Genomic DNA, 21,773 nt, shown 5'->3' on the forward strand with positions numbered 1-21,773 from the left:
GTGACTCTGAATTGCACTAGGTGTGAATGAGTGATTGAACATGTGTGTGTGTGTGTGTGTGTGTGTGTGTGTGTGCACATGGTGTCCTGTGATGGATTGGCATCCCATCCAGAATGTGTCCCCGCCTCACACCCCGTGTTCCTGGGATAGGCACGGGATCCACCACAATCCTGACCAGGATAAAGCAGTTATGGATAAATATTTAGAAAATGTTGTAGTTCCTCGCTGTATTCTTTTTTTGCACTGTTGAGGCGGAGACCCACACATTCTGATATAAAAATAATATGCATTTGTCTTATAGTGTCACTTTTGCACTTAATATCACCTGAAAGTGATAACATTAAGTATTTTTATGTAAGCAGGTCTAGATGTATTTGACCCTTTAACCTTCACATGTCACTTGCAGTCCTTCTGCCAGTACCAGTAAGAAGTTGACGATTTTGTTGATGATCTAAAACCTGATTTTTATTTATTTTATTAATTTCTTATTAATTTGTACAATAATTAATATGTAGGATTTCTTTTACGGCTTTTTAGAAAGTGTTTCAGTCTTCAAAACTGACTTAAATAGGGATAAGTGTGCATGCTAGTGCAGATAAGCTCCGCACACTTCCTGTAATCTTGACCGTGAGCTGAAAGAACCAATCAGAATCGTCCAAAGAACGTGTAGGCGGTACCGGAATGTACGCACGCTACGTAACGTTGAATGGCGTTCGAGTGGACCAATCAGAATCTTCATAACACCGTGTGGGCGTGACAACATGGACGCAGACGTGCGCTGCCCCAGGGAGCATGAGGACGGTAGGAATGCTGAGTTAGGATTAAAAGTAGGAAAAACTGGTGAGAAGAATTAATTAAACGAATTTGAATTATTAACAGAACGCAAACATTGCATGGAAAGTATTACGCCTTGGGGATCTTTTTGTTTCTTTAAAGCATTTCCTCTTTGGGCTTTTGTAGTGTTCAGGAGCTAGCTAGCTAGTTAGCTAATGTCAAAGTGTTCACACCTCCACTGAGATTATTATTCCGGTTTCTGGGTTAATTTTGGATGAATAAAAGAAACTTGTGAGTAATATAACTGTTATTTAGAAGTGAATGTGTAATTTTATGCAGCTCACGCGATTGTTAAAGCGCTAGTAAGTGGAGCACACATGTGACATTGCATGCTAGCTGTCCTAATCCTGCATGGGAATCTGGCCAATCTGGGAGATTCTTCAAAGCCTTGTGAGCTTTGTGATCCGTGCTACTCATTAGAAAAAGCAGATCCCACACACACACACACACACACACCCAGTTGCAGCAGACATGTTCAAATCCGTCCAGCGTGCTCCCCTGTGCAGCATCAGCGCGCGCGCTGCTCGTCTGCATTGCACGCCTGCTCTCAGACACAGCAGTGCTGCAGGTCCTGGCAGGTCTGAGGCTGCTGCTGCTGCATGGCTCGAGTCTCTCTTCACATGGCTCCAGAAAGCAGGAAGAGGCTGCGGTGAGACCGTCCCTGGAAAGAAGAAGCGAGAAGGGCTGCTGTCCATCCTGGCTGACCACTGCAGCTTTGTGACCGGACAGAGACTGAGGCGAGCGTTGCAGATCGCAGAGCTCTACTCGAACCTGTACTCGGAGAGGAGCAGGTGGACGCTGGTGGGCAGCATTTGGCGCCGGCTGCAGAACAAGCAAGCCCCGACTGGCAAACTGCTGGCCGCCCTCGCCGGCGTCTTCATGTGGGAGGACGAGAAGATAAAAGACGATGAGATGAGGAGGTCAGTCTTAAAGCTGTATGAGTGTCTACAGCTAGCTGGAGATCACCTGCCTCATTCTCCTCAGTGTACTGCTTTTTATTCTGTCCTTCCTTCCTTCCTTCCTGCCTTCCTTCCTTCTCTCCCTCCCTTTCTTCTTCACTATTATTCCTTCTTTACATTTTTCTCTTCCTTCCCTTTTTTCCCCCTTTTTTTTTAAAAATTTTTTTTACATCTCTTTCTTCCCTCCTTTCTCCCCTTTCTGTCTTTCTCCCTCCTCCCTCTTTAGCTTTCTGTTTTCCTCTTTTTCTTCCTTCACTATTATTAGGATTCTATCTTCCTTCCCTTCCTACCTCCTTTTTCACTCCATATCTTTCTTTGTTGCTTTCTTTCTCCCTTCTCCGTCTTTAGCTTTCTATTTTCCTTCTTTCCTTCCTCCTCCATCTTTAGCTCTTTTCCCCTTCCTTCCTTCCTTCCGTCCTTCCTTCCTTCTTTGTTTCCCCCTTTTCTCTCCTCTCTCTTTATCTTTGTTTTCCTTCCTTCTTTCACTATTTTTCTCCTCCACAGGTTTTTCTCTTCCTTCCCTTACTGCCTTCTTCCCTTCTTCTTTTTTTTTTTTTTTTACATACATACCAACTTACCTTCCTTCCTTTCTTTGCTTCTCTTCCCACTTTTATGTCTTCTACGCGTCTTTTCTTTGCCCTCTCTCATATTGTCTTTCGTTCCTTCCTTCATTCCTTCCTTCGTTCCTTCCTTCATTCCTCCTTTCCTCCTTTCCTTTCCTTTCCTTTCCTTCATATTGTCCTTCTTTCCTTTTTTTCCTTTTCTGTTCTTCCTTTTTTTTGTCCATTTCCCCTCGTGTTTCACTTCTCTTCCTCTCCTGATTTACCTGGCGTTTGGGTTTTGTGACACTGAGGTGTGTGTGTGTGTGTGTGTGTGTGTGTTAGGTGTGCGTGGGAGCTCCAGGCTCTGGATGTTGTAAAGCAGCAGGCCGCTGTGGGGAAGGCCAGTGCGCAGGCTGAGGGTGGCTGGGAAATCGTGATGGAGAAGAAGAGCTTTAAAGTGTGGAGGAGACCAGTTGAAGGAAGCCACCTGTTTGAGTACCGAGGTGAGCGTCTGTAGCGAGCGTGTCGTAGTTAACGAAATAAACTGACGCTGAGATCCAGACTGACGCTCTCCTTACCACTTCTTCTGTTCTAGTGTTTGGTTCCTACACTGATGTTACTCCCAGACAGTTCTTCAACGTTCAGGTACTCTGCAGTTTGATTAATAAAAGCCCACGATAAGAATCAGATCGCCTTCTGAACATGTTGATCTGCTGGTTTGTTTATGGTCGTGACATTTGCATGTCTGTGTGTTAGCCACAGGCAGGTGTGAGTTAAATTTAGATGTGTACACCTCTTTGTGTTTGTCTCCGCTCTAGTTGGACACTGAATACAGGAAGAAATGGGACGCACTGGTGATCAGACTGGACGTGGTGGACCGGGACGCGAACACGGGGTCAGAGGTCATCCACTGGGCCACACATTTCCCTGTAAGACAACAAACCTCTTCATATGCCACAATTTCTCATTTAAACACAGCTTTGTGGGTTTAAGAGCTGTGCCTGGTATAACTGTTAGAACATATTTCACTATTTTAATGCACAACCATTTTCATATTTTTATATTGTTTAGGTAATGGAAGGAAAAAAATCCACACCCGAGTGATTAAGATGAATAAAATGTTCATTCCCCCAGACTCTATCCAAACATGTTTTTCCAAAACTTTTGTGACTTTTGTGTCACAGGATGTAGGATGAGCGACACAGTGGCACAGAAACGTAGCTTGTTCAAGACATATTTTATTTTTATATATATCGACGTATGTATCGTAAAAGTCTTAATACATTTGTTTAAGAAATAAAACACTCAGGGACATGCTGTTACTGGAAAATAATCAACGACAGGGTGGTGTGAAGCAGCCTCATGCAAAGCAGCATCACTCTCACCATCTCATCGTGGATTATTTTCCAAAAACAGCATGTCTCAGTGTTTTATTCCTCTTATACCATAGCATTATGCCAATAATAATTTTTTTCTGTTTATCAAAGAATGACGTCATACTTTTTATCCATTTATAGTTGCATTTAATGTTGTGGAATGTCCATAAAAGTTAGTTTCTGCTGTCACTTATGTTCTAGAAGCTATGAAGAAGTCATCATTCCCTCACCAGCCTCTATTTTTCTCTCTCTCTCTCTCTCTCTCTCTTTCGAAGCGAATAAGACAAAAAAAAAAAAAAAAAAAACGTAGAGCGTAACCTCCTCTGTCCTGAACACTGAAAACCTCTGACTGTTACAAAGTGCTGACACTGGAGACTCCTTCCGTAAATGTTACAAATAAATAAATAAATAAACGAATCCTTACAGAAAACTTCATGTTAATGATTAGACGTGTTTAATCCGTTTACGTGGATTGCATTAACATAAACCTGCACTAATGTCAGAGCTGCTGTTGAAGAACAGTAATCGCCACCTGCCAGCCAATCAGAATCGAGAATTCCACGACGCTGCCGTGTAAGACCGTATAATCGGTTTATCAGTTGCACAGTCTAATTGTATTAGCACTCGAAGAGAGGGAAAAGTAAGGCTTATCTTCCACACATTCCTCTCACCTGTTGTAGTGGTGTAGTTAGTAGGATTGTGTACGATGTGTGTGAATCACAGTGCATTATGGGTGTTCCTCTGCACTCCTTGTCGTGATTGAAAGACTTTGCATGTTCTCCACCATTTTGAAGATAACGCACTGTATAGTGAATAGGCTGGAGCTTTGGACACACCCCTTGCGTTTAGGTCCTTGAGCGTCTGAAAGTTCTCGTTTCTCTGCTGTTTTCTCGGCACAGTATCCGATGTACTCCCGAGACTACGTGTACGTGCGCCGCTACGAAGTGGACGTAGAGAACAACCTGATGGTCCTGGTGTCCAGGTGAGCGTTTTCACTCTGAAGGTATTACACAGTGTCTGGTTATGAATTAGCAGCTACACTGAGATGTGATGTGTGTGTGTGTGTGTGTGTGTGTGTGTGTGTGTGTGTGTGTGTCAGAGCTGTGCAACATCCTGGAGTTCCCGAGACACAGGAGTTTGTCCGAGTTCACTCGTATCGCTCCAGGATGGTCATCCGACCCCACAAGTCCTTCGATGAGGTGAGACAACTGTCTGTCTGTGTAACATCCTGATCTGTTCATGTGGAAAACTATTGACCAGTTACACCTGTGCTCTAAAGTGTGTGTGTGTGTGTGTGTGTGTGTGTCTGTCTGTCTGTCTCCCTCCATCCTTTCATTTTTCCATCATCTGTTCATCTGTGTGCCAGCTATTATTCACTTGTCTTTCTATCAGTCCGTCTGTCTGTGATTGTCTTATCCATCTTCTCCAACATATTTATCTATTGATCTGTCTTTCCTTTCATCCATCCGTCCATTTCACCATTTGGCCAACAACACATCTCTCTCTCTATCCAAATATCTGTCTAATTCTTCATCATATTCATCTGTCCATCAATCTGTCACTTTGTCTCTCTGTCCATTTATATTTCATTTGTCACAAATTTTCCTCCGTAATATCCACCTCTCTGTCTGTATTATGTCCATCTATTCATCCATCTGTCTATCTGTCTGTCTGTTTCTCTGTCCTGTATTTATCCATCCTTTTCTCCATCTACCCACCCATCTGTCTTACCTGTATTTATTCATCCATCCATCCATCCATGCATCCATCTGTCCATCTGTCTCTCTGCATATATCCATCCTTTTCCCTATCCATCCGTCTGTCATCCTTTTGTCCATCTGTCTGTGTGCCCTGTATCCATCCATACTTTTCTCTATCGCTCCACCCGTCTGTCTGTCCTGCATCCACTGTTTTGCCATCTATACATTTACCTGTTTGGATATCCTGCATCTATCTGTCTATCGATCTGTCTATCTGTTCACCCACCTATCTATCCATCTATCTGTTCTTATCAGATAGGTAAGGACATCTATCTGTCCTTATCTAAGTCCATCTATCCTTTTCTGTGTCCCTCCATCCGTCTGTTTCTGTTCTATATTCATCCATTGTTTTCTATGCGCATCTGTCTATCAATCCCTCTATCTTTCTATGCATACATCAATCGATCTACCTGCTCATCATATCTATTGATCTGTCTGTCCATCCATCTGTCCATCATATTCTGTACGCTGCTCTCTCTTGTATACATCTTTTCTTCTATCCTTCCATCCATCTGTCTGTCTAACAATTTGTCTAATCCTATCCACCCTGTGTCTTGATTAATCTGTTTCTCTATCCATCCATCTAAACCATTCCATTATCTTTTTGTCTTTCTGTTTTATGTTTGTCCATCAATCCATCTGTCTGCCTGCCCATATATCTGTCTCACTGTCTGTCATGCCTGTGATCATATTTATTGCTCTATCTCATTTATCCATCCATCCATCCATCCATCTATTAATTAATGCACTTCCTGTCTCTACATGTCATACATGCACCATCTATATATATATTTATTTATACATCCATCTATTTATTCTTTATCCTTCTATCTATGTATACATTTGTCTGTATGTGATCGATCAAATTATATATATTTATAGTTTTGTTGTGTAACTGTGTGTGTGTGTGTTATCTGATCTAGTCTGATGTGGTGTGATCTGATCCTCATGTTTCCTCAGAATGGATTTGACTATCTGTTGACGTACAGCGATGATCCTCAGACGGTTTTCCCTCGTTACTGTCTGAGCTGGATGGTGTCCAGTGGTGAGTGGTGTGTGTGTGTGTGTGTGTGTGTGTGTGTCTCCTTCACTCTCATAAAACACATTTTCTTCATTTGAATATTTAATTCTACACTCTAAAGCTTTTCTGCTGCTCTTTTTTTTCATTTTGTCTTTAGAAACATTTTTTTTAAACTTTCAAGAGATTTTTTATTCCCCTTTTTTTTTTACTTTTTACTTTTCTAAGACAGTCTTTATTTTTAAGCTTATTTTTTCACTGATTTCTTTTAGTTTATTTTTTTAAAATCCGTTTTACTGTTTTCCTTTATTCTTTTTTTCCTTCTTTTGCTGTCTCTATGATTGTTTAGAAACTTCCATCTGTTTTTGGTTTTCCTCCTATATGGTTTTATATTTATTCTTTTTGTACTCCTTTGATTCCTTTTTATGCTTTAAAAAATATCTCTTCTCTTCTCTTCTCTTCTCTTCTCTCTATCCTAATATTTAATCTCGACTTCTTTTTCCCCTCCAATTCCATCTGTTTTTGACACATTGTTAATCTGTTTATGTGACGCACATTAATATGTCTGTCTATGCACCAGCTATTATTTGTCTTTCTATCTGTCTGCCTGTCTGTCTATCCGCCTGTCTCCCTGTCTGTCTGCGATTGTATATGTGTCTGTATGTGTCTTATCCCTCCATCTGCCTGTTTCTTTGGACTAACAATATACTGATCTCTCTATTTCCATCTACCTGTCCATCGTATCTATCTGTTGGTCTGTCTATCAATCTGTCCCTTTGTCCATTTATATATTTTTTTCACCATTTATTTGCATCTGTTTTTTTTTTTTCTTTCCATTTTCTATAATTATTTATCTTTCCATCCTTCTGCTTTTCTTTTTAACGTCTGCCTTTTTTAAAATTCCGTCTCAGGCATGCCTGATTTCCTGGAGAAGCTGCACACGGCTGCTCTCCGAGCGAAGAACCACGAGGTTGGCGTTCATGATTACGTGGGCGTGATGAAGCAGGTGCAGCAGGCCTCGCCGGAGCGGCTGGAGGAGGGAACACACACGGCCGGCTCCTCCCATATTTACGCCTGAGAGAAAACAGCTGTCCAGATGTGCGAGTGGAGGGCAATTCATAAGACCTAAGAGACCTCGGGTTTTATTCACAACAACGCCGTGACAAGCGGCGAGACGGAGCCTGAGAGAGAGAGAGAGAGAGAGAGAGAACTTTGCCTCTTACTGTGACCTGCAGACAGCGAGTGAGAATCAGAGACACGCTCCTCCTGCTACTGCTGCTGCCAAAACATTTTTCTATCCTACACTGTGTGTGTGTTTGGGTGTGCGTGTGTTTGTGTGTGTGTGTAAAGCTATCTCATGCTGAGATCAGGTACAGATGGAATTATGTTGCTTGTACAAGTGAGTCAGAATTGGAAAAATCGGTGTGGTTATTGCTCCTGGGAGTTTTACTTCCCCAAACTACTTCTCAGAAAAAGAAAGGATAAATAAGGATGAATAAAATGGAGAGGGAGAGGGGGTGAGAGAGCGATCTCTGCCAACAAACTCACCAAGCTAGCAGCACGTCAGTGTATTTTCTCACAAGTGACAGAACATTCACGTCGAGTCGTCCTAGTTCACGTTCGCAGTTTCCGCCATTTCACAGAAATGTCTTTTCATTCGCAGCACTTAATACTGCGATAATGTACGTGCTTAAGAAATATCCCTCTTCCTTCTCCACAGTATGTAATGCTGATGTTTCGGTGTCGGGTGTTTTCTTGTTAAAAGAACGTATGATACGCTTCGGTCGACACCGAGCGTCCGATTGAGTGCGAAAGTTTGTACACCTGTAGGATAATTTTAATTATTGACCACAGTGTGTTAGAGATGTTCTATTTAAGGATATAAAAGAAACAAAAAGATTAGCAGCTCAAAAGTTTGCGTCCCTTTTTCTGAGTGGTATTCTAGTATATATTCTCTAATAACTAGCTCTAAACAAGTTACAACTGTGCCAGATAGCAGACACTGCCTTCTTTAAATCACGTCTGGAGACTGAGAGTCATGACAAATCATCCTCATTTCGCCTTATGTTTTGGATTTTTGTCTTTCAGGATACACATTTCTTTTTGAAATTCTCTGAGTTGCATAGACAGTTTCCTGTTTTTACCCATCAGGGATGCAAACTTTTGCACAAAGTGGTCATTTTTCTGCCTTTCTGCCTTTGTGTAACGAATAGTTCAGCTTAACATTTCACAGAAAATTTCATTTCTTCTTTGGAGAAATATTTTCAACAACCCATGAGACAGTTTGAATGTAATTAATCTCATTCTTTCTTCCTGGAGAAGAGGTTTGGGTTCGGAAAACTCCACGAGACTTGTGCTGTCTCTTCACATCTTTCACTTTCCGCTCCATTGCAGCAGCACCAACACACACACACACACACACACACACACACACACACACACACACACACACACACACACACACACGCACGCACGCACACTCACACACACAGGCACTCTGGTCTTCATGTTTCTCAACCCGGCTCCTCTTGAGGAAGTGGGGGACGTGTTCTAGCGACCGCAGCGTCCTCACTAGCACACTACACTTCCTCTGCTGCGACAGAGCTGCGTCTGTTTTCACTGTTTTCTCTTGTTTTGGCGTGACACGGGTGTCTGTGCTTATCATTGCTGAACACAACGAGCTTTCAGGTGATTGGCTGGGGGACGACATGTCCTAGCCCCGAGAGCGTTTACTTGCAAGATAGTTATAGTAGTAGAGTAGGAGCGTTAATATAATAATATGAATGCTCAGTTTCAGATAACTGATAACATCAGCTGAGATTATTTTAATTAGATGAACATTAAGACACCAGGTGTTTACTTAATCAGAGCTTTACTGGTATGGGTATCAATTTCTGAACTAAATAATCACCATAAAATGCCGCATACAATGCGCACACATTTATAAGCACTTATAATTAAACTTGATAGTAACTTAAAACGCGTAAATAGTAAAGGTGAAGTTTTGCTTGTGACAAGGCATCGTGAGTTTGAATCCTGGCGTTTCCAAAGTTTGTCCAGGAAAGAAAAAAAAATGAAGGATGCTCACAAGAATATTTTGATATCAGGCCAAAAAAAGTGAGAACAACGGATGACAAGCTAAAGTGTGGCAGCGTGCTGGTTTTAAACCGTTTGATAGAGCTGACCTTTGGATGGTGATCTGATGCAAGTGTGAACCAGCCAATCAGAAATGACATGGGAGGATTAATTTGTAATGAGTTTCCCAGTCACATGAGAGAGGGAAAAATTCATCTTCACCCATAAGTAAGGTATCAACACATAGCGAAGTACTTCCTGACAGATTTCTGACACAATGTCCTTGTTTTAAGTGATATTGCTAATTTGCTATATTTTTCAGAAATGTGTGGTTTTTTTTTTTTTTTTTTGTTTTTTTTTTATTGAATATTTAACATCTGCACCGTTAAACTGTTGGAGCTAGCATTGTTGCTAGGTTCATACTTGGTTACAAAAAAAAAAATCTTTGTATATGTTAAATCCAACCTCCATTTCATTCACGTAATCACCTCCTGATACATCAGTCCGACTCGAATACATAAGCGAGCGCTGATCGTATCCTTTGGTTTTTATTACAGTATTAGTTTTCAAACTGTGAGATCAGATTTTCTCCATTTTAATAGTTGTGAAAGATGTTGCAAATTTGTGGCGAGGATATTCCGTTAATGTAAATTACACATCCTAACCGAGACTAGTCGAGAATATTGACAGCTGTTTGAAAATACAGCAGCGGGATTGCGAACACATCCTGAGTATCAGGTTCGTGTGAATTAAAGACAAATATTTCCGTAAATGATCTCACACTCTATTAAAGAGTTTGTACCTACGAAGAGCTGGAATTCACTGGATTGATAGAAAACATTGTTTTTCTGCTCTATCAAGAGGTTTGCGTGTGTTAATCTTCCAGTCAACACTTCTTTTTTCTTTGTTTTCTTCAGACTTTATTCTAAACTCCTGCTAGCTGACGCCTTGATTGGACTCAGCCTTGCTCTGTCTGGTATGATGATGTTTTGTAATGGCGTAGATGAACCATAATTCTGAAATATAATAAAAAAGATGATAATTTATAAATATATTCTCCAGTGAGGTGAATGTAGATCCTTGGAAAGATTAACGTTAGTTAGTTGCCAGTTCTGTACTTGGTGATTATGTGAAGGCTTTGATGGTCAGTTGATTTTTTTTTTTCCTCACAGATTTAATACTTTATATCGGTTTATTAGTGGATCCTCTTGAACCAGTAGCATTCCTAGAGCTATATGAAGCAACCTGAATGACCATGATTATCAATAATCAACAGAATAATCAGCAAACATATCTGTTTGTTCAGGACCTGAAATGAAAGTTAGGCCAGTCCATATTTTTTTCTGTTATTTCGCTCTTTTTCTTGCAATAGCAGAGACACGGGCGCTTGAAAATTGCAAGATTTGTCAATCCAGCAGATGTTTTTTCGCAGTTGTTGAAATTGTGTGTTGAATGTTCTTGCGCTCAGGCAAAAAAAAAAAAACTAAACATGAATGCTTATTCATCTCATTTACTTGTGCAAAAAACCCACAGGAACTGTGTAACGCGTGTTATGTAATACTTCCAAGAACAGAGTGATTAGAGTGCTGTGTGTCAGAATATGTTGATGATTTAATGTGCAAGGGTGTTAATGATTTCTTTAAAAAAAAAAAAATTAACTGGAAATCGTGGCAGATCATAGAAAATCTAAAATTCAAATCCTGCTTTGGACTCGGTTCATTTTTTTTCTTTGTTGCTTTTTTTCATTAATATAATTTTTTTCCTTTCTCTTTTGTAGCACTTTGAAAGGAAAGGTAGATCATTGTTTTTGTACTAAACTCAACTGTTTTTAGTTATCCCTTGTTAATAATTCGCATTGTCAGAAATAAGCGAGGCCAAAGTCAAAAAACAATTTTGTATCAGTTTTGAGTGTGATTTTTATTTTTTTAATTTTTTTTTTTTTATTTGTTTGTTTCTAAATGTTTTGTAGATTTTTTTTTTTTTTCCCCCTTCACATTTGTACTAGTGTGTCAAAGCGTATGATGAACTCTTGTTCAAAGCATGTGATAAATATGGATTTGCTTTTGAGGAAATTGTCACTTCTGTTGTCCAAACGGTTGTTTCATTCTCTACACTTCTGATTTCAGCATGACTGTTAGTAAGAGTGTGTGAAGCTTCGCTGAAGGTTTGCATGCGTTTCTCTGAGTTTAAAGAGGTCTCTTCAGTGGTGCTTGGGGAAAAAAATGCTCAGCTTGTGAATGTAACAGTGGTTTTCTTTTCTTTTTTCTTTTTTTTTTTTTTTTTGCCGTTTCCAGAAATCATGAGCGGTTCTTTCTCTGTTAATTGCTCCGAGTGTGTGATGGTGAATGTCTGTATTGACATGGATGAGTATTTGATGAAGCAGGAAGTGTCACCCGAATGTTGTCTTTTTTCTGTCATGTTACCCATTACACTGGCATTTAGTAACAATACATCAATTTCCTTTTACATTTGCTGTGTCCAGTACAGTGATTTAATGAGACGTGTTAGTAGTGTGTTCTTTTTATACACAAGCTGGGACAAATTAAAGGAAAAACCAACATGACGTGTGTTAGTAAACAGTTGGGCTACCATGAGCCACCCGAACAGCTTCAGTGCTCCTTGCTACAGTTGATAAGTGATACAGTATAGGTTCTGTGAAGCTTTAATGTGCATATTGAAGGAATATTCCAGCATTTTTTAAACCCGACACTTCCATATAGGGTGTAAATCTCAGGCTTCCACATGTTCAATTCAATTCAATTTTATTTGTATAGCACTTTTAACAATGGATATTGTCACAAAGCAACTTTGGAATTTTTATATAAATTCCAGATATACATTTTAAATTTATCAGTTTGTCCCCAATGAGCAAGTCAGAGGCAGCGGTGGCAAGGGAAAACTCCGAGACTTCATGAGGAAGAAACGTTGAGAGGAACCAGACTCAGAAGGGAACCCACCCTCCTCTGGGTGACACCGGATAGTGCGATTATAAATAAATCCCTTCTATAACTGTGTACTATATGGTCAGAAAGTGCAATTGTGCGAACATGAAAATTCATTATAGTTTCCGTGTGAAGTCTATTTTATTGAAGTCTTCAACTGTTCACTGATGTAGACTTGAGTGCAGAGTGTTTGTGGGAATTGTGGTCCTAAATCTATCATAGCAAAGCTGTTCACAATCATTTGAAGACCAAAGCCATCTTCATGGTTTCTTAGTGGTACCATTCACATGTTACGATTTCAGTTATGATATTTGATGATACCACTTATTCTACTATGACACAGTATGATTAGATATATTACCCTCCAAATCATGTGACCAACTTTGTTTAAAATCAGGGGTAGGCCTACTGCTAATCCATGAATAATGATAATTTAGAGAAGGACTATTTTAAGTATCAGAGTTTTTTTACACATCAGGTGTCTGTCCCTTTTCAATAATGATAACAATTGAGATATTTCTCTCATTTGCATGAAACTCACATATAATACATGTCTAAGGGTAGTTGTTGGGCAGTCAATAAATATTTATGTAAAATCTACATTATATGGCCAAAAGTATGTGAACACCTGACCATCACACCCATATGTGTTCCTTCCCCAAACTGTTACCACAAAGTTGGAATGCCCCATGCACAAAGCGAGCTCCATGAAGACAAGGTGTGTGAAGGTTGGAGTGGAAGAACTCGAGTGTCCTGCACAGAGTCCTGACCTCAACCCCACTGAACACCTTTGGGATGAGCTGGAACACTGACTGCACCCCAGACCTCCTCACTTAACATCAATGCCTGATCTCACTAATGCTCTTGTGGCTGAATGAACACAAATCCCCACAGCCATGTTTCAGAATCTAGTGGAGAGCCTTCCCAGAAGAGTGGAGCTTATTATAATAACAAAGAGGGACTAAATCTGGAATAGGATGTTCAACAAGCACATATGTATGTGATGGTCATGCTAACTCAGTGATTGCTAGAAGTGGAATTTTATGTAGTGAACACAGACAAACGGAGTGGTACAAACAGTGAAACGTCCCAATGTGGTGATACTAACTATAAGCACTCTTGGAATATTGCTTATCCAATTAAATTAGTGGACTGGAGCTAACTGCCGTATAAAGTATCAATTTACTTCCTTACAAATATGGTGGATAGAGATTTGTTTGAAAAGCACTAGTTTGAACGAATGAAAGCCTTTATTGTCATTGTATATCTCTGTACACAACGAAATTAGGAGCGCTGCTTCTGACTGGTGTTATAAAAAAAAAAAACATGTAACATTAGACAATAAATAGACTATAAAGTGAGTATACCATATAGTATAAAAGTATGTATGTATGTACAGCAAGTATATAGTATAAAGTATATACAGCAGGTGACTAAGTCATAATATTGCACATTGAACATTCAGAACATTCTGAAAAGTGACCAGTGATAGTATTGCACATTACCCTCTGCACTGGTGTAAACAGTTAAGTATAGACACACGGAGTACATTTTGAAATGGAACTAGTGACCGTAGTTGGGTAAGTGACATTTACATCCTACATTTAGTGCAATGAGAGTTAGAGTCCTGATAAAAGTGACCAAAGTTTATTCCTTTGAAATCTTTTGAACAGAGTTCTGTGTCTCCTAAAGCAGAAAGACATTGACTCAAGCTCTCAGAGGATCTATAATTCTGAAATATTGATTAATCCTCATACAACAATACTGTAACCACTGTGACAGGGAGACAAGACAGTTTTATGCACAAAGTCATCTCTATTCAAAGTGATAAAGAAGCTCTGACGCAGAATACTAATGCACATTGCTTTTTAGTTCATCTCCAGAACAAAGTCCGTCCGTCATCATCCGAGCTGGTCATTGATTGACTGCCAGTGATGTTTTGTGTAATCAGATTTATTTACATTGTCGTTGTCATTGTCAGTTACATTTTAGTTTAGCTTCCAGTTCTGAGTATACAAGCAGGATTAGGAAACACAAATTCTGGTCTATAACACTGATGAACAAAAAAATGGTCATAGATTTCTGATGGAAGGGGAAAAAAAACAAAAACTTGAAGGGAAGAGAAAAATCAGAACCCATTTGTTGGTCTTACCAACCATCAGGCGTCTTTTATTAAGTTTAAATATACAGTATATAAGGCACAGTGTGTATTTATTTCAGTTTCTTAAAATCTGTGTCATGCTTTATATTAATACTTAAGGTTGGCTTCAGTAACATCAACAAAGTAACTAACACTTGCATTAACTGATGTTTAAAAAAACCCTGCATTGTCAACATTGCATTACAGAAACATGCTGTAAATTATTTTTTTGTTAATTAATGCAGATTTTTTAGTCATGGATTAAATAAACAGTCACAAAGGACACATTTGAACAAACCTTAAATTATATGTGTTAACATTACTTAGTTATGTTAGTTAGTTAAGCGACACTTAAGTGACACCAAAATCTAAAATACCAGTTTAATGTAACAGTGTAAAAATGGGAGATGAAGTTATTAGTATATGGTATACTGTATGTTTACAGTGGGCTCCAAAAATCTGAGACCACATTGTAAATCTGGGATTTTTTTCATTTAAAACTGGAAATAAGCAGAATTTGTTCAAATTTTGACAAAGGAAGACAAGAAAGATGGGAAATGTTTAATATCTTGCCTAGTCAATATTCTGGACTATTTCTAGGTCTCTATTGACCTTGTTAACTTAGGTTGTTAACAAAAGGTCAAAGTTTCCTCGAGTCTTCCTTCGAGTTCCTCGAATTTTATCTCTTCCATTGAAGCTCATGTTCAGATGACACGCTCGTAGATTTGATCTGACATGGACCAGCTTTTACATGAAGAAATTGTGAAATTCATGTGAATATTTTTACTTTTTACTCAAGCTGTTGCTGGGAGTATAATTTGGAATTTAAATATTTGCATTAAACTAGAAATGAAAGAAAAAAATAGATTATAATTTTAGACACCACTGTATATAAATATATATATATATATATATATATATATATATATATATATATATATATATATATATATATATATATATATATATGTACTGTATATATAGACACTGGCAACCCTGTCTAATTTATATCTAAAATAAAAGTATGGTATGTATATATATATATATATATATATATATATATATGTGTGTGTAAGAATTATTCCACACCATATTTATATTTAAGATAAACTAGACAGAGTTGCCAGTGTCATCCCATTTTCCAGGATTGTAGCATCAAAACTCAAGCATCAAAACTAAAAAAAATGCTAGTCTAATTGCTGCTAAATTGAGTCAATCCAAATTTACATTGTGACTATGGTTATTATTCTGTTATGATATTGCCTCTTGTGGTCAGACTAGCAGAGTCTCAGAGAATCAGCCTCTGCTGTGCTCGCATCAGGTCTTGCATACTTAATACTAGCCCATTAAAATAGATTTTGTCTATGATCCAAAATGGCGCCCAGTTTTATTTTTCCTGAACTACTTGTCCTGATGTCCAATAATGTCCCTTTGGAACTGGTAATACTGAATGATACCAGTTGAAAATCAGTAACTGGAAATAAGCAGAATTTGTTCAACTTTTGACAAAGGAAGACAAGAAAGATGGGAAATGTTTAATATCTTGCTTAGTCAATATTCTGGACTATTTCTAGGTCTCAATTGACCTTGTTAACTTAGGTTGTTAACAAAAGGTCAAATTTTCCTCGAGTCTTCCTTCGAGTTCCTCGAATAATGTCCCTCTGGAATTGGTAATACTGAATGATACCAGTTGAAAATCAGTAACAGCTTGATAAAACTCTTTATAAACCACAGATTTGGTTGAGAAAATTGTGATTAAATTGTTTAAAGAGATGATCTGCGTTAAGGATGTGAAGGCAGGATTTCACCTGTGTGTGTGTGTGTGTGTGTATGTGTTTATGTATGAATGTATATCAATCTATGTACCATCTTGTACTCAAATAACTAAAATGTACTCATTCAGCAACCGATTGGTGCTAATTTTGGCTCGTCTGGTAACATGGTTGTGAACTAAAATATATCACTAGAGTGATAGAGAGAGAGAGAGAGAGAGAGAGAAAGAGAGAGACTTGAGCCAAGGGTACAAGCTACAGTAAGACATCTACTGCTTAAAAAAAAAGAATTAATATCCAAAAGACAGAAGCCACGTCTAAAATTATATGCTTCATTTTATTTACAGGTTTGTTAGTGAGTAAAAGTGCAGGATAATAATGGCACTTATTCTGGGTGGGAACTACAACATATTAGTGATAAAGGTTATAGAGAGAGATGTTCGAGCCGAGCTTATGAGCCACATGATGACCTCTGTCGTTTATAGCAGTCTGAGACCAGTTTGAGACTTAAAGCTCCACCTCTCGTGAACCTGCTGACTTTCATTCATCACAGTCATGTCATGGTGGTTTTATTTTCTTTTCATAAAGCAAATCATGCGTCATGTGACGTAAAAGCAGCTTTATATCAGCGGACGCTGGTTTGATACGCTGCTGATTCATTCAGAGCTGTGTATGATGTTTGGTGGACACGTTGAAAAAAGGGATTTTAACTATTTGTCACATTTTATGTTCTGAAATCTTGCACTTATTAATGGTGCTTTGAGAATGAAGCCATATTGCAACTGAAATCCACGTACAATAATTTGATATGACACAATGGTGCTCTATAACCGTATATTGCACGTAATCTTCTTGGTTTAATCTACCTTTTGAAATAATGAGGATTCCTCATTATGCACCCATGCTTTGCCAAGGTCACCAAGACTGTAATGCTTATTTCCACAATGGTGCAGCATTTAATATAAATGATAGCAGATTTTTTTATTGTATTTTTACACTTTTAACTTGTGCCATTGGTTCTGTTCTGATCTGATTTAAAAAAAAAACACAACAATATAGACCTCTTTATTTCTTGAGATGCTCATGAACGTTTTTTCTAACATAATGAATTGAACACAAAAGATCAAGCTTTCATGATTTTGTATACCGAGAAGACGAAGAGGGATGAAATAAGACGAGTGCGCTCGCAAGTCTCCAAAGTGCTTGGCACAACCATGGACCTTAGAGGAACTGCATGGTTAGATCAAGCACAATGGCGTCCTGGGCAGAGATGTGAGGCAGGTCTTCACCCTGTGGACCGGTCCAAACAGAACATCATATCGGATCTCCATCAATACCATAAAGTACGGTTTCATGCAGATGAGGATGGCTAAATGAATCCAGTGCATGAATGGCAGATGGAAGGTATATCCATGGAACATTCACGAAATGGATATAAGAAGAAAAAAGTGAACGGCTCTGAGTTCCTCAAGGAACGTCTCCAGTTTAAACAGCATGTCCATTCCCTTCAGGTTTTGCTGTTCGTTTCCTAACAGAGGAGTTGGTCCGAATATTGTGGTAGCTGAGTTTCAGGGAGGTCTTGACAGGTGGTGGACCTGTGCAGCTCTGTCTCCGTTGGCGGAACCAAGGGGGATGTGTCCAAGAAACTGTTCATTTAAGGACATCTGCAAAAAAATTAGTCATAGGTCACAATCTCACTGCGGCGAGACATGGGCACCGCCCTTTCTGCGCCAAAACTGCGTCAAACCCCGCCCGCTCTAAAATCTTGCACCTCCTTTATTGTCATGATAGATGAATCAGCTAATTTTTTTAAAGGTTATAAAATATCAGTTAAACAATCTAAAAAAACTCTAGTGGTTTTGGTAATCAAATCAGAATCTTACCAATGAATTAGTCTAGTTGTTCTTTCTTTTAAAAAAGTCAATAAAAATTGAGTTTGCCAGACTGATGGTGGTCTTGTTAAGAGGACCTTAATAAAAAAATAGAGACTCTGAAGGTCTGGTAGTCTTACTTAGAAGCATTCAATGGCAAAGATGGATGGGAAATAGGACATTGAGACTTAATTTGGAAGGACCAAATGCAAGTCCTTTAGCCAGGAATAGAAGTACACAGCATTTTATCAAAAGACTGCAATTTTGGGTGCCGTTCCACAGAGATCATCACCCTAAAAGGATGGTACATTTATACACAAAGTGCCTATTGAGTAAGGAAACCAAGCTGGACTCCAGTCTGGCCATTCATCTAGGGGCTAATCTTGTTATTCACGTACTTGTCAATTCCCTGGAGATGCTTTAGTCAGAATGGGAGAGATGGGAGCGCTAATCAACTCTAAAGGTCTGGGAACTAGACCACTTAGCATGATGAAAAGGAAGAGGACAAACGCATTGATGGGGATGATGGTTTGAGAGATGGGTGGGAGAAAGGAAGATCTCTCAATGAGGTGGAAAAGTGGATCAAAGTAGAAATGAAACCAATGATGGAATGATGGTTTTCCATTCTTACCGTGGTTTTGAGAATGAGTCTAGACCTTTCATGGATGAGTTTCGACCTTTTTCTAGATTCCCATCCTTTACGCACTTGATCTGAACCATTCTAACTCTACATCTTACCCATGTCTTAGAACGGAAGATCTTCTGTACCACACTCTAACAATTCTCTTTATCTTCTAAACTCCCTAATCTCCCAATCACATTTGCTTCTACTAAACAGAACTTTCAGGAACCAGCATCTTTTCAAAACGGCTCTGTGAAGAGAAAAGCAAAACCAGTTAGACATTCATCGTTGGTCATGACCTTTTGAATTCATACCTTTCTTTCAGATGTTTCATCGAGATTGTCCAACAGGTCACCCAATACGTGGACGGTTCTCAGCTCAGTTCTTAGTTTGAAGAACGAAGAGGAGACGCTGTTCTGAGCTGGTTGTCCCTCTTGGACCGCCGACCCCAACTGAAGACGGGCTCTCCTGGGCGTCTCTCCTCCAACATCCCTCCATCATCTGCCCCTCCTACCTCCAAAAGGCGTGGTCACTCGAAATCTTCAGCGATAGGTGGACGACTAAAAGGCTGCTGGACAGGGCGGGGCAAAGTGTGGGCCCCCTAAAGAGGGAGGGGGGGGGACGAAGGGGTAAAGGGGTCCATTCCGCATTTCATAAATATTAATATAGAGTCCTCCCTCTTTTTTTTAAGGGGGGAGGAGGGGCAGATTTCTTAATTTTGTTAGAGGGGGAAGTGCTTTATTCGCTTAATGGATTTTATTAGTGCCTGGACTTCAACTCTTTCATTAGCTAAAGTGCCGCTATAATTTACAGGAGAAAGTGCAGCAGATGGGGGAGAGAGGGTGGAGATGGAGGAGTGCAGCATTTGCTATCTGAAGGAGTCTCCCATAGACACACCATTCTGCCACACACACTATACACACTGTCCATACATCCATTTCATTCCGGATGAACTCAGTAACCCCAGCGGATGAATGGGACACTGATGATATTCTTAACATTTTTTTGCTGAAGACATTCAGCTTAGCATCAGCGTAGCACTCCTCAATGTCACTCAGCAGCATGGAGTATTGGATCTGTAACTGTACTGTAAGTGTATGAAAGTATAGCCGGCCTCAGGAAGTGTTTCAATACTTAGTAACTCAGGAAGAAAAGGATTACATCAGTGACCTGTTTTTAAATGTGTTGAGTGAATTATGGGAGTGGTGTAAAGCGTTTTTCAAAAATCCTGAACACCAAGAACAGATCTTTCGAATTCTTGAGATGATTTGCCAAAAGCATCGTCATGCAGACTTCATCATGAGCTCATGGTCTGGTGAGACCTTTGCATCATTTTTGGGAAACACTACACTGTATTCTGTTCAACTCTGATACCAAAATGCAAACTCACACACGTCTATTCACTCGTCCATCTGGAGGAATCCAGAGAGGAACTGCAGTGTTCTACAGTAAAGACTAAAGCAGTAATAAAAAAAGATCGCAGCGTGATACAGCATCATTTCCATCAGAACGTTTCAGAATACTAAAAAGTTAGATTACCAACACAGATTCTTATACAATCTTTATATCTCTGTCCATCTATCCCTCTCTCTAGCTGTCTGTCTGTTTGTCTATCTATAGATAGAGCTAGATATAGAGGGATATATGCTCTATATATATGCTGCAAAAATCTAGTTATCTTTATATCTGTCACCCGTCTATCTATCTATCTATCTATCTATCTATCTATCTGATTGAACCTCAATCTTCATCCATACACCCTCCTGCAAAAATCTATAGTTATCTATCTATATCTATCCATCTTTCTATCTGTCTATCTTTCTCTCTTTGTCTCTATCTTTCTATTCATCCATCCAACAACTGTGTATTCTGGTGCAAATTGTGTACAATGCTGTAAAAATCTAGTAATATATCTATCTCTATCCATCCTTATCCGTCTATATCTAGCTCTATCTATCCATCCCTATCCCTCTCTATCTAGCGCTGTCTATCCATTTCTATCCCTCTATATCTAGTTCTATCTATCCAACCTTATCCCTCTATATCTATCTCTATGTATCCATCTCTATCCTCCTATAGCTATATCTATCCTGCTAAATCCATCTTTATCGCTCTGTCTCTGTTAGTGTAACATTCAGGACAAACTCAGTAACCCCACTGAGCGAATGTGACACTGATGGTGTTCTTACCATGGTTTTAAAGACGTGTATCAGGTCTGTGTCAGTGCAGCACGTCTCAGCGCCAGTCAGCAGCCTGAACTTTCTCTGTCTGTATCTCTATCTAAATCTATATGGAAATGCTCTGAATCTTGACTATAAAAGAGTGGAGCATAGAGGCAATAATGCTCTAAAAGAAATGACAGTAAAAACAAAAAGACGTTTTCGAATGACAGGGACAGTCTGAGTTTCATTCTATTACAAAGTAAAATATTACAAACAAAGCAGATTTTCAGACAGAAAAAAAACCCGAAATGCTTTTTAGCTGATGAACCCATGAGGCGGCTGCATGAGGAACGCCTCAGTATCATTCATCTCTGTGCACAGAGTGGATAATGAAGCACATCTGTGCCTTTGTGCTGCTGTCGATCGTTTGCTCTGCGTTTCATTCACTAAGTGATCTGGTTATCCAGAGTGACTTATTGCAAGACGCAGGAGGAGGTCGAGGGGGAGGAGGAGACGCTCTTTAAGCCATACCTTCACTGCACCAGGAAAACTGCTGAGAGCGAGCATCCATCCATCCATCCATCCATCCATCCTCTGTACCGCTTATCCTACACAGGGTCGTGGGGAGCCTGGAGCCTATCCCAGGGGACTCGGGGCACAAGGCGGGGGACACCCTGGACGGGGTGCCAGTACATCGCAG

The 21,773-nt window shown here is 39.5% G+C and overlaps 1 protein-coding gene across 1 annotated transcript; it reads left to right on the plus strand.

Moving 5' to 3' along the window:
* Positions 1–94: 94 nt before the first annotated feature.
* stard7 (StAR-related lipid transfer (START) domain containing 7) lies at positions 95–12,032 on the plus strand. The gene is made up of 8 exons (XM_053241456.1): positions 95–1,754; positions 2,678–2,838; positions 2,931–2,980; positions 3,154–3,264; positions 4,611–4,693; positions 4,811–4,910; positions 6,432–6,516; positions 7,401–12,032. Exons 1-8 carry the CDS (start codon positions 1,306–1,308, stop codon positions 7,565–7,567), a joined length of 1,206 nt encoding a protein of 401 aa, XP_053097431.1. The 5' UTR covers positions 95–1,305; the 3' UTR covers positions 7,568–12,032.
* The last annotated feature ends 9,741 nt before the right edge of the window (positions 12,033–21,773 follow it).

Source organism: Pangasianodon hypophthalmus, chromosome 17 (assembly GCF_027358585.1).
Source record: "Pangasianodon hypophthalmus isolate fPanHyp1 chromosome 17, fPanHyp1.pri, whole genome shotgun sequence".
NCBI classification, from domain to species: Eukaryota; Metazoa; Chordata; class Actinopteri; order Siluriformes; family Pangasiidae; genus Pangasianodon; species Pangasianodon hypophthalmus.

What these genes read in the sequence shown, in the direction of transcription:
- stard7 (XM_053241456.1), top strand. Translation starts at nt 1,306, where the DNA reads ATGTTCAAATCCGTCCAGCGTGCTCCCCTGTGCAGCATCAGCGCGCGC. An exon ending in CCCACAAGTCCTTCGATGAG is followed by an intron (nt 4,911 to 6,431) that starts GTGAGACAACTG and finishes ATGTTTCCTCAG; the next exon opens with AATGGATTTGACTATCTGTT. An exon ending in GAGCTGGATGGTGTCCAGTG is followed by an intron (nt 6,517 to 7,400) that starts GTGAGTGGTGTG and finishes ATTCCGTCTCAG; the next exon opens with GCATGCCTGATTTCCTGGAG.